We start from the raw sequence: 14,361 nt of genomic DNA, 5'->3' as shown, positions 1-14,361 counted from the left end.
GATGGTTCAGGATTGACTGTAAGGGGTACAGATGGGTGTGGTGTAGCAGATGTCAGAAGTGCGGCAGATTTGACAGAAGATGAAGATTTGCCGTAAAAGACTGATACAAAACGTGTTGGAACTGGAAGACGTAGTGAATCAGGTACAAAAGGTAAATAAGGGTTGCTTTGACCTCTCCTAAGCGTCGATGACCTGTCTCGAATCACTGCGCTCAGCTGTAGTCAAAGCTTGTAAACGGCACGAGAACGCTTACGGGGTCTGATCACAACCACGTTTGGGGAAGGGTGGACTTTCGAGTTTTGTTTACTTACGATTAAAGACACTTTTATGCAGTTTTTTTCATGTAAACCTTCTGTTGGCATGTGCTTTGTAAGCAGTTGAATGTGGTGGTGTAAAAAAGTCAATTTCGCAAAAATTGTCACTTACGAGGTCTGATCATTGGGGCATCGAATACTAAATGGACAATAAATAGTTCATTCATTTATACCATTACCACAAAAGTATAATCTAATTAAAAACCAGACCCATACACTTATGATAAAAATCAAAATATCAGAATGTATGCAAGGTCTATTACACGTCCTTTAGTTGGGTTAAAATTAAAAATACATCCCAAAACAACTGTAAATTACATGGAATAAGGTTTCGTTCATAACCGTTATGACACACTGTTTCGTTCATAACTATTTTATGATAAATTTTACTTACGGCCCAAAAAATTAACTTATTGTACGGTCATTCACATAAAATTGTTTTGATTTATGAGACTCTCCTCAAAATAAGCATACATGTAGGAAGAATTCAAAGTTTAATCACTGAAAAACCCTTTGAATACCTTTAATGGTTCGTTCATAACTATTTTGACAAACTGACAAACTTCAGTTTTGACCTTAAAATTAATATTTTGACTTGTCATTTATTTTAAAATATTTATATTAAATGAAATTTTCCTCATAATATGTATCTGTGTACATGTTTTTAATGTTTATCAACACTGGAAGGCCCTCAGAGTACTATATTATATAGTTCGTTCATAGGCACTACTACAAAAGTAAAATACTAATTAAAATTCAGACCCATACTCTTACGATAAAAATCAAAATATCAGAATGTAAGCAAGGTCTAATACATCCTTAAGATGGTTTAAAATAAAAGATACATCCCCAAACAACTGTAAATTACATGGAATAAGGTTTCGTTCATAACAATTATGACACACTGTCATGTTCATAACATGATGACAATCCATTATGACAAGCATATTTTTTTTCATCTTCTTCGCTTCTATTTTGGGTCATCAGCACGCTGCTCTTCCATGTTTATGCCACCATGTAAAAGGATGTTGTGAAACAGTGGGAAGCCCCTCACATGTCTTGCAGAAATATCATAAAGTGTTTTTTATAACATCATTATAATGACAAACCTGGATAATCTCAATCAAAGTCAAATTTAAGCAAAAGCATACGACTTAGCGGAAAATTACCCTTCTGATGGATCAATGTCAAGCCAATGTTTAATACTGGTCATTCCTGGGAATGATATGGTCAACGATTTGGGTTTTCTAGACCTTGGAAAGTCTGATGATATAATTATGACGCAAGTTATGAACGGACTTATAAATTTTACTCCGCAATAACATCTTTAGTATAAAAAAATAATACCCTGTTAATGGACTCACAGTGTTATGATGGTGTATACTAAATATTTTCAATGTTTGAATGCACTACTGTTTGATAGTTTAAGATGAACAATATTCCATATTTAACATACAATTATGTGTGCACTCAAGATGAGTAAAAAATGCCCTATTTTAAGTACTATTATCTTTCTATGAAGAGATATAAGATGCGCACATCAATCTACTTGCTCATGCAGCTTGACCAACTTATTTCCTTGCCATATGCATAACGTTTTCAGTAGAAAACATATTTTTCCATGAGCAGTGGTTGATTTAAAAAGTCCTCATGCAAACACCCCCAGCGCGCTCATATGACCTTAGCAGTTGCGAGCGACGTAAAACCCTATACTACTACTACTAAACACTCCCACCTTTTGGCAAAGGCTCTACTATGCCACTGGTCCTAGTTCTGTTTTCAAAAATTAATAACTCAATATGCGAACTATTGATTTGCGACAAAAATGAAGGCCATATTCATGTTCGGCATGCAAAATACCACTAGAAAAAAAAGTGTATAAAAAGTTTACATGAGACAGGTGCATCAGTAAAAAAAGACCAAAACCAGTAAATGCCAGCGTGGCGCTTTGCATGTATTAATGCACTCTAACCATAACAACAGTGGAGGGTTCGAACTCGGGTCCGAAAATTTGTTTTCATTTATTCGGACTCGCCTTTTAAGTGAGTTGTGAGTGTAAGGATGTTTCATAAAATAACTGTTGCCGGGGGATTTTTATGTTAAACCAGAATTAGAACTAGATCTAGAATTACCTACAAGGACTGTAATTGTGTCAAAAGTCAAAAGACTGCACTCTACCCAATGGCAGTTTCTAAGTACGGTTACCGACAACTCAGGGTCTTTCCACCACCACCACAGCATGATCATTACTTCCACCCCGATTTGTCTTTCCACATGTTTAATTTCATTTTGCTGTGTGTTATAGCTTTTCTATATTTATTTTTTAAATCACATCGCACAAAACTGACTGCCATGGCCGCTTCCCAACACTTCTTCCCCCAGCAATCCGAGAGTGTGTGATCGCAGTCTCTTTGGTCGACATAATTAACTTTGCCCCCGGCAAGGTCAACTCAGTTTGGTTGTTTCTGTTTGTACTATTGATGCAGGGAGGGCCAGGTTAGATAGATCTAGTAAAGTGGTGTTCGTCCTTCCTGAGGGAAGAAGACCTTCTTCATCATATCTGGGGGGTGGGGCGGGTCCTCAGGTGGCTGATTAAGCCAATCTTCGCCTTGAAGGTCCTTGGGCAGTGAGGGCAAGGTAGCGCTGTAGGGTCATGAATTGCGGGAGCACTGCTTGCACGGGACTTTCTTGTTGCGCGCTTGCTCTTCGCTGTTTCCAGACGCCGTGATTCATACGCTGCCGCTCCCTTGCTGATGGCTCCACGCCAGGCTGCACGGTTTTGGGCTGTCGTTTCCCACGAGTTGTGGTCAATGCCGAAGTCTTTCAGAGAGGCCTTCAGGGTGTCTTTAAACCGCTTCTTCAGACCTCCATGGGAGCGTGCTCCAGTCTGAAGTTCTCCATATAGGATGCGTTTTGGCAGACGCTCGTCTGGCATTCTGACTACATGGCCAGCCCAGCGGAGTTGTGTCTTTCGGAGCATTGTGAAGATGCTCGACATACCTGTCTGCTCGAGGATTTCAGTGTCTAGGACTTTGTCCTGTCACTTCACTCTGAGCAATTTGCGGAGGCAGTTGAGGTGAAATCAGTAAAGTAACTAGATATTATAGCTCACATCTCGAAAAATGTCATTAATGCTAGAAATATAGAAATATTTAGGAACAAGGGTCAGAAGTCGGAACGGACGTCATGCTGGTCTCAATTCAGAGTCCGAATATAATTTTTGTCTATTCAGACTCTTCCTAGCTCATTTCAATTCTTTATAAAGGAAGGTGGAGTAAGTGTTTGAAAAGGTGTGAGAAACTGGGCGCAAGGGCCTGGGGCTAACAGTGTTCAAAAAGTAGTTTCATAACAACTATTTGGTATTGCATCATCCCCAAAAGGGCCTATGTGATGTATGTGAGTCCCACGGGGTTGGAAACATGGACAAAAAGGCAATGAAACAGCACATAAGGCTGAAGGAAAGAGCCTTTTCAGCTTACAGTGTCAGGACTGTTGCCATTTATATGAACTTTGAATCTGTGTTTCTTGCTCCTTCACTTTAGGCATCAGTCATCTACTGCCAGACAGTGAAACATAAGTATCTAGTCAAAGGACACACTCACCTTAACGTTGATTCCTCCCATAGCCTTAGAGAATGAGCTTCAAAAGGTGTTCCTATCTTCCTGCCAGCGAACTATTTTAGCATTATGGGCAAAGCCAGGCAAAACCCTAGACTCTTTAAGGTCAATACCTTAATAATCCCCAAAGTTTTAAAGGATTATTCTTAAAGAGGATCAATGAAAAGTGGAAGAGGTGACCCACATGTTGTGGACATTTGTTGTCTTAGGTATACGCCTGATCGGAAAAGTTGACGTTTGATGAGGGGTTAGTTTGATGGATCATCCTCGAGAAAGGGAGATGCAGAGATAGCTACTGAAAAACCTGTAACTCATTTGTAACACAGCTGAGGCTTTGAAGATCACAAACGTGAAATTCAAACATCCACAGAGACAAAAAGCCGATATCCCTAAAGACTATAATCTTTCCGAGGATAATATGTGAATTTTTAAAATAATTTCAACTTCATCTGAGAGAGAAAGGAGAAGGATGAGGAGAGAGAGAGAGAGAGAGGGGGGATAATATTAAGAGAAAAAGACAGGCAGAGAGAGAAAAAAAGAGAAAGAGGGGGGGTGTACGGAAAGAGGAAGACATATTGAATGCATGAAGTGGGAGAGGGGTTAGAGAGACTGAGAGTGAGAGAGCAAGGGAAAAGTAAGAGAGAGAGTGTTTCTAAATGAAAAAAGACAGAGACAGAGAGGAAATGAATGTGTGTGAATGTGTGTGTGTGCATGATAGAGAAAGATCGAGAGAGATACAGAGAAACCCACATACACAACACCCCCCCCCCACACACACACACACACACACACACACACACGCACAAACACACTGTCGTTGTGAGACTTTATGTAACAGGAAGTCGAAAGTGTCGTCATGCTGGACTCGAGTCTGTCTGAATATAATTTTTCTTTAATCAGACCCGAGTCTGAATTGTCACTTCGATCTTGATAAAGGGCGAAAAATCTTGGAGATCCTATGTGCAAATTGCTCTCGTTAAAGATCCCGTAGTTGTCTAAAATCGATAAGAGTATGCTTTGGCGGTCATCCAGGCAAAATTCAAAATGTTCTACCAACTGAAATTGTTTAATGTGTCCTGTGTGCTCAAATGACCTTTGCAGTCGTGTTGTGAACACCATAAAGCGAACTTATAGGCCTTTCGTACTAATCCAGCATGTGATGTAAGTTTAGGTGGAGGGCTCAGTTCATGCGAATTTGGGGTGGGTGGGGGTGTCGGCGAGTTCACACCTCAGTGTGATCACGTCTGGGACAAACATACCATTTCATCGAGATTTACAATGAAATGCTCATGTGATCAATTTCAGGAGAGTGGCTGATTTGTGATGCGACAGGTAGTTCAATGATAATGATCACAAATTTTTGCTCTTGGTTGATCAGCTGTGATCGCCCTTGTTTTTGTTCTGGAAATTATTATTTGAAATACAGGATCTTGGCCGAATGTAGACCTTCAGAGTGACTTTCGCATAGAATCTACACAGTAACAATAACTTCTCTTTCATGTACCCTCGCATTTTCATAGATTTATTGTGTGGAATTATCTATTGCTGCTGTTGTCTGTTGTCATCTGACAGGTGATTTGTCTTTCATTTTTATGATGGTATGCTTTTTCTTTCCTTCCCTTAGAACACTTAACTCTAATTGTCCATTTTCTACATGTTCTGAACACTTCATTTCTGTCGCATATTAATAATATTTTTTAAAAATATAAATTTTTATTGTTTTTTTAATCAAGCTATATCGCTCTAAACCTAATTGCATGGTAATTTCCGTGCTGTGGGGTTTCAGGGAGGCATGCCCCCCTGATGTAAAAAAATAAATGGGGGATTACAGGGAGGCATGCTTCCCCCCCTGTTTTAATCCATAATTTCATAATTTGATGCTTTGCAGAGTTAGGTTTGAAATTTTCTTGAAAATGGTTGATTTGCGACAGTTTTAGTGGCCTTTATATATGTTGTGATCTGCAGCAAAAAAAATACTGCAATTCGACCCCCTAAGCAGTTCACGTGTGGGAATGAAAGTAAAAATTAGTCTTTATGGTTGTAAAAAATTAAGATTTTTTCATCTTCCACCCCTCCATCCAATTTTTTCTCACCTCCCCCCCCCTTCCCTTTTACCCTGTCCCAAACCACAAATACACACAAACTCACACATACACACACACACACACACACACACACACACACACACACACACACACACACACACACACACCCTCCTGATTGATTTTCTATCATTGTTGCGTTTTTCAGATTGAGAGAGAGAGGCAAATGGCAAGCAGAGTGATAATTTCACTAGGGATGTTTGCTGTCATCGCAGGGACAGCGCTTCATCTGGCATGTGTTGTCCTACCGAAGTTCTTCTTAATGCCAGAGATGACAGATGTTGCTCAGAAATTTATTGAAGTTTCTGAAAGCAGAGACCCTTACTTCTTCAGTACAGATGCAGTGGAAGTAAAAGGTAATATATATAACTGGCCTCCTATGATGTGATAGAATAAAAGCCTCATGGTGAAATCAGGTGTTCACCAAAGCAATGAAATAGAAGAAATCAGCATTTTTAGGCTGGTTTTGTCATTTTTATTGTATTCTTGTCTTTTGGCTACCTTTTATGTCCATTTAAAAACACATCTTTGCATGGATTTTTCTTTAAGAAAGAAAGGTTGATTAAAGGCACAAAAAATGTCAATTTTCAATTTCCAAGGGCTCTCAACTATGGAAGTCACCAAACAGTCGAACTTGCTGTAATGTCCACCTATATAAAACAATAACCTGTACAAATGGCCACTTCGTATTTCCTCCCTGCGTATTTTCTGTACATTTTACAATGAAACTGAAAGACATCCACATTCTACTGGACAAAGAGTGGCCGAATGAGACAATTTGGAATGTATTCTGGTGCCCATTGTTCACTTATATAGAATGGATCCCGAGTCATAATTCGGTGAAGTCATATGAAATACAAATTTTATAGGGTACTTTGTAGAGTCATAATTTATGTGGAAATGTTCCATTGCCTCTTTCAGAAATATAAATCCTGCAGAAATAATATGTATTGTATATAGTCTTAAAAATGTGAACATGTTCTTTTCTGTTGTGCAGAAGCATTTCTCCTGGCAGCAAAGTACTCCTCTGTTTACTATGGACTGTGGAAGGTCTGCTCTTCTGACATACGATCTGATTTTGAACACTGCTACGATTTTTCCTTGAGTGGAGGTTCTACTGATGTTGATGTTGAGGATTTTGCCTTTAAAACTCCAGGTAGGTTTACATGATACAATCAATCCGTATTCACCATTCAGAGATATATGGTGAGTCTAGCTTACCACCAGGTTTTGCCAATACAGAAAATATAATGTATAAATTATAAACATACTATTTGCCCTTTTAACTCGCCATCTAGCAACTGTTGGATTTGTACAGTCCTTACTAAACTAATATAAATTTTCCCTGCAAAACAGTCAGTTCAGTGATCTGGCTGTGACAGATACACACTCCTTGTGGCATCTATTCAGCAGCTAAAATCAGTGATTATCTTCCTTTGTACCACAAATGACTCGCTTGTGAGCTTGTGCTTGTTGCTTAGTACCCAGTATATGTAATGCTTTGGAGACATAGTTTCGACAAAAGCCCTTTGACCATTTTACTTTCATGACAGATTTTGGGCATGAGAATTATCTGTGTGTACTTATTGAGCTCTTTCATTTTATTGACTCAACATTGATCCATTTCACTTTTTATAAATAGATAAATTCCACTTAATTGATCCTTATGAGAAAAGTTTCTTTTACTATGGCGTACCATATAACATATACATGATACATAAAAATCTATAGATTCACACATTATGGATATTATACTACAAACATGCCATTGCTGGCCGTTCACCAACATATGCTTGACATCTATCATGAGCCTAAACTCACCAACCACTCAGCCACTGGAGCTCTTTGAGCTCACCCTGAAAAATGCATGTATTGTAGAGCGAAGGAAATGACAACAACACCACCTTCTTCAACGAAGGACAAAATTGTAATGAAATTGTAGAATGAAAAAGACAACACTCCTATATTACAACAGTGAGCCATGTAAGCCTGCATGTATGCTGTCGCTACAATATATTGAAAGATATATAATTATTAAGAGTGATCCTTGATCTTACATCTTTCATTGCGACTGCTGAATATTTTGACAAGAGCTAAGTGTTACTCGGTGACAGCAATTTCTTTTTAAGATAATGTGTGTTAATGTAGCTCGCTCCTTCTTCTTGTGTCCTAATCTTTTGTTTGCAAAAGGGATTAACAATCCAATTTCTTAATACCATCACCCTTTGGACGAGCAAGAAGTTGGTGGAACAGCGGGGCTGGCGGTTCGCCGGGTTTCCCTGTTGTATAGCCCGACTGCTCAATGTCAATTAACATGATTTTTTTCTATGTAATCTGTGTTTGAAAAGAGTCTCTTTGTTGGTGATATACCTGTACCTGCATGTATTCAGAGCTGAGAGTCTTCTCTCTCTATCTTTATGTCTTTGTCATGGGAGAAAGATAATCAAATAACCAACCAGTGGGTGTTGTGTGCCGTGTGCAGTGTATACACCTTTGGTGGTCTGGTCGCTGGTGGTATGGAGGGGCAAATTTACATCTGTTAAATAAAGACCATACAACTCAAACAGTTGGCGGATGGCGGCGTGAAGTCTTAAATACTATGCTTATTTGGGGGCTCCTTTTTGCACCTTGGCAAAACCTGGTGGTAAGCCAAGCTGGCAGTATAACGAGGGGAGGTCTGATAGTACTCAACTGTGAGTTGCTGTACCTGCAACACCCTAATATTCTATCTCATTTCATATTGATGTACATGATATGTAGTGTGAGAATGTCTTACGACTTTTTGGTGAATACCAACATGGAAAAAGCTTCTTATTCTTTTGCTTTTGGCGGCTGTCGTGAGCTCTGGTGTGGTTTTCTCCCACTTTCCCATCAAACTTCTATCATCCTTAAGTTTCCTCCTTTTTTTGTGTTTGTTACTCTCTTGTAACACCTCCAATCTTTTGCACTTTTTTTTGGGTCCGTTGCCCATTTCTATGATATTGACGCCATCTGATTAGTAGAAAAAAGTGCGTATGAGAGTGCCCAATAATGTATAACGTACATAATTGTTATAACATATAACTGTTACATATAGATGTTCAAGATAATTATAGATGTTTGTGAAGGATCTGAGAACAATGATAATTTTAGAAATGACGGTGGTGATAAGTGATGATATGGGATGATGCTTATGTTTATAATTACGAAGACATGCTTCTTTTATTTGGTTGTTGTTGTTTTGTTTTTTCAAATAATGTTAGCGTTAGTCCTATCTGTCAATCCTCTGCTCTAATGAGTCACAAGGGATGTGGGCACCTGCTATCCCGTTCCCTAATGGAACCATCTTTAATGTCATCGTGAAGTTCCAAAATGGTGGGCACAGTCTCTGCTATGGTGACCTTGTTAGTATTAGCCTGTTCTAGCGGGCCAAGACAAGTGAAGAGAGGACTTTAGTAGGTAGCTAGTGCAGTGGCAGAGATTATTTTAAGGATTTCGTAAGGGGTTTGTAGGTAGCAAGTACACTACTGGGTTATAGACGTAATACTTATTTAAACATGAAGTTGCGGAGATTCCCATACAGGATCCTCGAACCCGAGTCGAGAGGGGACAATTTCAATCTTTTGCACTTATTATATGACCTAATGGTGGTGCAAATGCCATTAATCCCTTTCTAAAAAGAAACTAGGGCTTTTGTTTATTCTTTTATTTAGACTTTTTAATATCCTTTGATCATTTCCGTTGTAGAATATAAATTTTTATAAATGAGAATGTGCTTCATTCCTTCCCACAGGGTGGTTAGTTGCCTGTCAGGCTCTTTCAGTTATTGGCACCATCACAGCTGTTGGGACTGCTGTCCTGGCTATGTTGATTTTGTGCAGTCCTCCGTGTAAGCTGTTCAATCCCATCTGGGCAGGGTTGATAAGTGGCCTTGCTGGTGAGTATTTTGTACCAACATTTTCAGTTCTCGTGTCCACAAGCTACCCATACAGGTTATGATGAATATGGACTGTGCTACTGATAGGCGTAGATTATGTGTAGTATTTGTTTCCAATTTCTGCACCTCCCTTTTGGGCTTGCCGTTTTCAAAAGTTATAATTTTACTTTAGAATAGTTCTTTTAATGTCTGTTGTCATTGTGTAGGATATAATGAATGATTCGAACCCTTATGATTATCAGTCTTTTAAGAGTGGGTGTTTGACGGGTGCTCTGGTGTGGTTTGCCCCTTTTTTCCTATCAAACACCTATCGTTCTTATCTTTCCTCCTTCTTTTTTGTGTACTTTACTCTCTTGTAACGTCTATTCTTCGGCACTTGTATGACCTTATTGTGTTGCAAGTGCTGTGAAACTCTTACTAAAACCAAATCTTGTGTAAGAAAATTGTTGGGTTTAATGGATTTCAATGATAAAGGCTGGAAAACTCACGAGAGCATTTTCAGATCTTGAGATAGTTTACTGAAGAATACTGTCACTTAATGAAGTTTATATTTAACCCCTTCACAACCAGGCCTACTTTATGATCCTATCGAAGGTCCTAGAAAGTCTGAGACTAGGCAGTGGTGGGGTTAATGATTTTGTGTTTACTGATGGTCAAAGTTTTAACAGTGTTTCGGAATGGGGTTTTACATCTCATAGAGTTGTATATAAATCAGCATGATGTCGTTGGCAGAAATTACTATTCATGTAGACTTACGTGTTTCTACATTCACTCCAGTCTCCCTTCCTTAACCCCTTCATGACCTATATGGCGTACGCTGTTCGTCATTTATTCTTATTATTCATCACAGAAGCAAAGACGCTGCTGTGATGTAAGGCTTTTGTCATGCCTTGCCAAGCACGAACTTCATTCGTCATAGGTTATAATCTGCATATTGCTTCTATTAGATGCATTTCATAAAACTAATTGCAGATTCACATTCAGCTATATTTTTCCATACAAAGAAATGTTTTTCTTTTAGACTTATTTAGTAGTATTTACAAACCTGGGTCTAATTATAGAATACTCACTTCTAAATCTAGCGCTTCACTCTGTCCCTGGGGATCCAGAACTGTGTCTTGTGAAGCACAAACTGACCCTGTGTCTCGAAGGGGTTAAATTGATAGTTTACTGTGTCTACATGTCTGCATTTGACTTGATGTAGTCTTGCTGCAGAGGAAATAACGCTTTTCACTCACATTTGATTTCCCCTGCAAGATAATTACTCATTGCCTTAGTGAGAGCTAGCTACCATATGGTGATGAGAATGGAGCCTCTCATTCGCTACGTATTGTTTTTAGCTTGTTGAAGAATTTTTTTCGAGAGGGCGAAATGAGATGGTGACTAGTGCGCAGTTCACAGGTCTTTGGGGGCCAAGAATTCAATTAAACATCAACATATTTTACCAAAATTTTCTGTATGGTTTGTTGAATACATCTGTAATGTTTATTTGTGTATTTTTCGACTTTGGTTCTTGTAAGAAGCGATTATGCAACGCACTTTTGCTTGGATGGTGATAAAATTTGAAAATAAAAAATTAATCATCTTTGGTGAAATTTAAAAAAATATATTTGCACCAAGTCAAATGATACATCAAAATAACCGTAAATGAATATAAAATTAAAACTGGAAAATATTGAAAAATTTGCACTTATTTACATACATTCCATAAAATTTGTACATTTGGATCATAACATCCGATATTGAAAATTAAAAACAAAAAAAATATAATCTTGAAAAAAGGACAAGATGCATTCACAAACCGCAAAAATCACTCTTATCTTCTGTTAAATTATTTAGAATTGCATTTGGAATAAACCTATGCATGTCTTGAGTGAGTGGTACTTTTTGTGTAATTTCACCAACAAATTGTGATTTTGGGGAGAACATTTTTTGTTGTTGACAATTTAGATCTAGTCCTAGATCTAGCACTGAAAAATATTGATTTCTCAATAACAGATCACTGGCAATTTGAGTCCAATAGTATCAATATTCTAAAGAAGAGTCCTACATTTTTTCAGTGAGCAAAATAATGATACATTTTTTTGTATAAAAGTACTAAGACTGGTGTCTGGGTTATAATTTGTTCATCGTGATAAAACTAAGTAACATACAACTTCGAAATCGCATTTCAAAACTGAATCTAAACTTCTGATTTTCGGTGGAAACGCTCTACCCGGAAGTCAACGTTAGATTATAACCTTTATTTTAACTTGGATATGAGGATTGGAATAAAATCAAAGCAAGAATTATAGGTAGGTTCTGGAGTTGCCGGGGGCGGCTTGGCGTACGGAAGCAACTTTAGCCAAGCCGCTTCCCACGTCTCGGCCTAGCGAATGAGTTAATAAAATGTATAACCGTCAATATAGGACTAGAAGGTCAGATTGATCATTTCAAGAAGGTCGGAATTGCTGAAGTATGAATTAGGCTTTATTTAATTTCTTACCAAATTCAGCCTAAACCGCTTCAGTCTGAAACAGACATAGAACTATGAAAACTATTACAATAATGACTTTATAAAGAGAATCTACAAACATGTGGTGCATAATCTTTTCGCAAGACATTTATTGCCGTGCAGTCAGTCTATAAATACTATAACATTTTCATATCAAGGACTTGGTATTAAGCACTTGCACACTGAATTTGAACTTTTCATTACCAACAAAGTCCATGGAACTTTTTTGTGGTTTGAGCTAATGCCAGTAATGGTGACTGGTGAGATCAAATGACATGTCAATCTTGAAATTTTTTAAAATCTGAAAATGCTTTTTATTGAGGTCAAAGACACAAAGATCATGTGACACACTTTGTACTGTAATTTTGACCATTAAATCAGTACTTCTGCTTTTAAACCCCACCCTCCACCCACCCCTTCTCCTAACCCCTTTTCCCCCTCCCCATCCCTCCTCCTTCCCTCTCCCTTTATTTGTCAATAAGGTAACGGACAGCATTTTGTTTCTATAAACATTTATGAATTCTGCTTATTTCTTCGACAGCGGCCTTCATCTTTGTCATGAACGTCGTATTCCTGACTCAAAACTCAGCTGGCTTCCTCTTTTGGGCCTTCCTTCCTGATGTATCAGAAGATGCAAGCCTGGCTGATAAGCCCAGGTCCGAGATGGCGGAATTATTCACCCAGAAATTAGAAACTGGGTGGTGTGTTTGGGTTGATTTGACCTCTGGTGGACTGTGTCTTGTGGCTTCTATTGTGTTCTTTTATGCCTCATGCTCTGCCAAAAGGGTGTACAGAAAGTCAAATAGACGGGAGAATGCAGACGGTGAGGATGATGAGCAATTTGGTTTTACTAAAACAACTAAAACATCACGTGGCACCAACACCTAAACTTGATGGACAAAGGCCAATGTTTACTTTATTTTGCTTGAACATACAGATGAATACTGTGCCTATGAATGTTTTTGCTTTTGAATTTATTCCTGTCTGTGTAATATTATACCGTGCACAACCCGGTACAGAATCTAATATTTAGGGGCATTTCTAGCTTGGACTTGAAACGTAAATTGCTGCAACTTGTTTCAGTTCTTATTCAGTCAAATTTATTTTGGAACTAGCATCAAACCCGATACCGGTGTCTGTGGTGTAACCTTTAGGCGCTTGGCCGTCACACACAGGAGACCCAAATTCATTTTGCAAATGAGGAGAATTTTTATTCAGTGCCAGTATCTAGGTCATTTTGTTGGGATGCTGTATCCCTTTCAATGCACGTTGGCCGTGATAGGTAGGGTTGAAACTTGCCTCCTAAATGATCTGGAAATAAAATTATGTTGACAGAGGCTTAAAAACCCTCTTTGAAAGGAGAAAAAATACTGGATCGATAAACATAAATTATGCTGTACAGAGCAACAGAATGGTGTGGGAACCACTCATGTGGGGTGGATCTGCCCAGTTCAAATTTTGTTTTTATGTCAGTATCTGGCGTGAAGAGTATACTTCAAGGCACACTTTATCTTGTTTCATTGCCATGCTTTTTTTTACTGCTACCCTTCAGCAGCTGTCATCACACTTGAGTTTGAAAGACCTAGTTCAGTACCTGGATGTGTTTTTACTGAATTCATTGTACCAGGCTTGTGCCTAATGGCTGATTTTACCCCGGTTTTGTCTTGCTGCACAAACCCCCCCCTTACCTTACTACAGTAGACTGCCTTGCTTGATCTTTCCCAAAGAAGTGTATAGTTGAAGGCTGTACAGAGTGATGAATGGTTAAGAGGATCTACTGCTGAAATTTCTTTGATATTATTCTAGCATCTGCGATTGTGGCCGCGATTTTTGTCTTTTTTAGGTTCGCGAATCGGGCTGCGATTTTTGCATTAAAAATTTTTTTTAAACCCTGCCGTGGAATTTAAAAAATTAAAAA

The 14,361-nt window shown here is 38.5% G+C and overlaps 1 protein-coding gene across 3 annotated transcripts in view; it reads left to right on the top strand.

Moving 5' to 3' along the window:
• The window catches only part of LOC101856962, a 21,976-nt gene extending 7,615 nt beyond the window's left edge, over positions 1-14,361 (top strand). For 2 of the 3 annotated variants that reach the window (XM_035969337.1, XM_013081615.2), the window contains exons 2-5: positions 6,182-6,389; positions 7,031-7,189; positions 9,806-9,949; positions 12,985-14,361. In XM_035969337.1, the coding sequence (XP_035825230.1) occupies positions 6,200-6,389; positions 7,031-7,189; positions 9,806-9,949; positions 12,985-13,331 (840 nt within the window). In that variant the 5' untranslated portion in view covers positions 6,182-6,199 and the 3' untranslated portion in view covers positions 13,332-14,361. The remainder of the gene's footprint in view (positions 1-6,181; positions 6,390-7,030; positions 7,190-9,805; positions 9,950-12,984) is intronic. The other variant, XM_035969335.1, reaches the window with a different exon arrangement.

Source organism: Aplysia californica, unplaced genomic scaffold (genome assembly GCF_000002075.1).
Source record: "Aplysia californica isolate F4 #8 unplaced genomic scaffold, AplCal3.0 scaffold00138, whole genome shotgun sequence".
NCBI classification, from domain to species: Eukaryota; Metazoa; Mollusca; class Gastropoda; order Aplysiida; family Aplysiidae; genus Aplysia; species Aplysia californica.
The sequence above is the reverse complement of the archived record's forward strand: the minus strand, read 5'-3'. Positions and strand labels throughout refer to the sequence as shown.